The 2,320-nt window shown below is 59.4% G+C and overlaps 1 protein-coding gene across 1 annotated transcript in view; it reads right to left on the minus strand.

The window, feature by feature from the left end:
- Positions 1-2,113: 2,113 nt before the first annotated feature.
- The window catches only part of AVP (arginine vasopressin), a 1,910-nt gene continuing 1,703 nt past the window's right edge, over positions 2,114-2,320 (minus strand). Inside the window, exon 3 of the mRNA XM_057369374.1 lies at positions 2,114-2,298. Coding sequence (XP_057225357.1) covers positions 2,114-2,298 — 185 coding nt within the window. The remainder of the gene's footprint in view (positions 2,299-2,320) is intronic.

A 2,320-nucleotide genomic window follows, 5' to 3' on the forward strand; every position in this document is an offset into this window, starting at 1 on the left:
GCGGCGGCGGGGACGTGTGGAGGTTGTGGATGGAGCYGGATGAACGTGTGGAGATTGTGGATGGAGCTTTGGGGCACTTCTCTGGCAGCCTCTTTTAGGGCTGCTGAGCTGTGGTGTGTCCCGTTGGGAACCCCTGTGGTGTTGGGAACCCCTCTGGAGAGGGTAGGGATGAAGGGAGGCAGCAGAGGATGGGATGTGTCCACTCAGGAGCAGGGAGAGAGTGGCACAGGCTTCCCTTGGCCTCAAATCCCTTTGGGTGGCGGGGAGCAACCCCATATCCTCTGGGATCATCCATGGGGTCTGGGCTGGGGGATGCCCTCGTCCCACCCACCCATGCCTGGGCTTTGGGGAATGCTCAGCACTGGGCTCCTTCCACTCTGGGACACCCAGCCCATCCCATCCCGTTCATCCAACGGTTCCACAGCCACCTGAGAGCACCAAACCTCCCGGGCAAAGGCCTGAAATCCCAAATTTCCCCACTGTTTCTCCTTGGAGCTGCACACAGGGACTGATTGTGGTGTCCTGAGCTGTGTCACCAGCAGACAAAACCCCCCCTCCTCCCTGAGAAGCGGCGCCGAGGATGAGGCCAAAGGCTGATGTAACTACTCAGGGTCCTGCTCACTCCAACCCCTCGCCTTCCTTATCCCAATTAGGAGCTTCCCAGCTTGAATTAATTTCCCTGCCGAGGACAGAACTTGACGTCCATCGAGATCATTACCCTGCACTGGCTTAATTGGGAATTAGGCAGCCCAGAGYCGGATGGCCGTGACCTTTTCCTGTYCCCCTGGCTTGATTCRAAATCYGCCACTTAGCGAGGCTGGCACGAGGGCAGCCGGGTCCCTGTCACCCAGCCGGGGTCAGTGCCACTCCCTGGGGACAAGGCAGGCACCAGGATCCATGCTGATGGGTTGGAAATGGGGCTCAGCACCAGTGGGAAGGGGGAATCACCATCCCAGAGCCCCTACAGTGCTCCAGGGGTGCCCAGACCCCTGCAGGATGTGACTCAGGAGGACAAGTAGGGGAAAAAATCCCCAATTATCAGCCCCTGGTGCTTTTCGGGGCTGGATATCCCAGTTTTGAGGTAAGAATCAGATGGAGTTTTATCCCAGTTCACTCACCCCACCCATCCCTGGTGCTGCAGGAATTTTGGGGTTCACATCCTTCATCTCGGATCCCACCTCAGAGTCCCCCATCCATGCTGCTGTCACCCCTTTCCCAATGATTTTGGGGTGGTTTGGGGTYGCCCACCTCCCCAGGGCTGGGATAAGATGCTGGCTATCGGAATCAGGTGTGGGATCAATCCTGCATCCCCTGCGGGGTGCGGGGAGCTGCCCTGGGCAGGATGGATCCCACCAGTGTCAGGGAGCTCCACCTCCCTGGAGGTGCCACCTCCCTCAGGGACACTATAAAGGACAGCTGTCCCCTGTGCCGTGGYCAGTGCCAGCCTGAGACACCTCGGAGCAAGGACCCCGCAGGGTAAGAGGGTCGGGAGAGGGTTGGGATAACTGTGCCCCAAATTTTGGGGGATGACAGTGGGATAACAGGGACTGATCCTCACTGTCGGTATCCAGAAGGGATGGGGAGAGATGAGACCAGCCCTGGAGGGGATTTATGAAGCCTAAACCTCACTGTTTTGGGGGATTTGGGGTGCTTTTCCTTACTTTTTATCATTTTTAGTAGATGCGGTGCTGATTCCTGAAGGCAGTGAGGCCCCAAATCAAGAGGGGTTTGGCCACGAGGTAACGTGATGGTGGCACATGGTGATCCCCTGGGGCTGGGGGTGCTGCTGGGGCTCCTGGGTGGGATTCAACAGCCAGATCCCAAATTCCAGCTCTGCCYGAACTCCTTTCCCTGGGAGCTACAAGGACGGGGCCAATCCTACACCCAGCCCAGCCAAACTCTGACAGAGCCACCCCACCCACACTCGGCGAGGATTTGGGGGATGAGAACCCTCCGACACCCCCATCCTGACCCCGAGCCGGATCCCCTGGAGCCCTCATGGCCCATCCCAGCGCGCAGGACGAGGCCAGCACAGTGCAGGAGGATTTTATTGGGTCTCGTATGTACAGCGCCGGGGTTGGGGTGTCGGGGAGGGTGCAGGGAGCCCTCTGGCTCAGAGGAGGGGGTGCTTGCCCTGCTGCTGCTGCTGCTGCTGCTGCCGGTTTGCCAAATGCATGAGTTTGAGGAGCAGATCTCCAGCCGAGCCGTCCAGCACCGTCAGATTCTTCTCCTCTGCTGCCTCCTGAGTGCCATCGTCGCTGCTCTCCTCCAGGCAGCCGGTGTCCATGGCGCACGTCTCTGCCGCGGGAAGCACGAGGTG

This window comes from Malurus melanocephalus, unplaced genomic scaffold (assembly GCF_030028575.1).
Source record: "Malurus melanocephalus ecotype Western Australia unplaced genomic scaffold, MMel_1.1 scaffold_107, whole genome shotgun sequence".
Lineage (NCBI taxonomy): Eukaryota > Metazoa > Chordata > Aves > Passeriformes > Maluridae > Malurus > Malurus melanocephalus.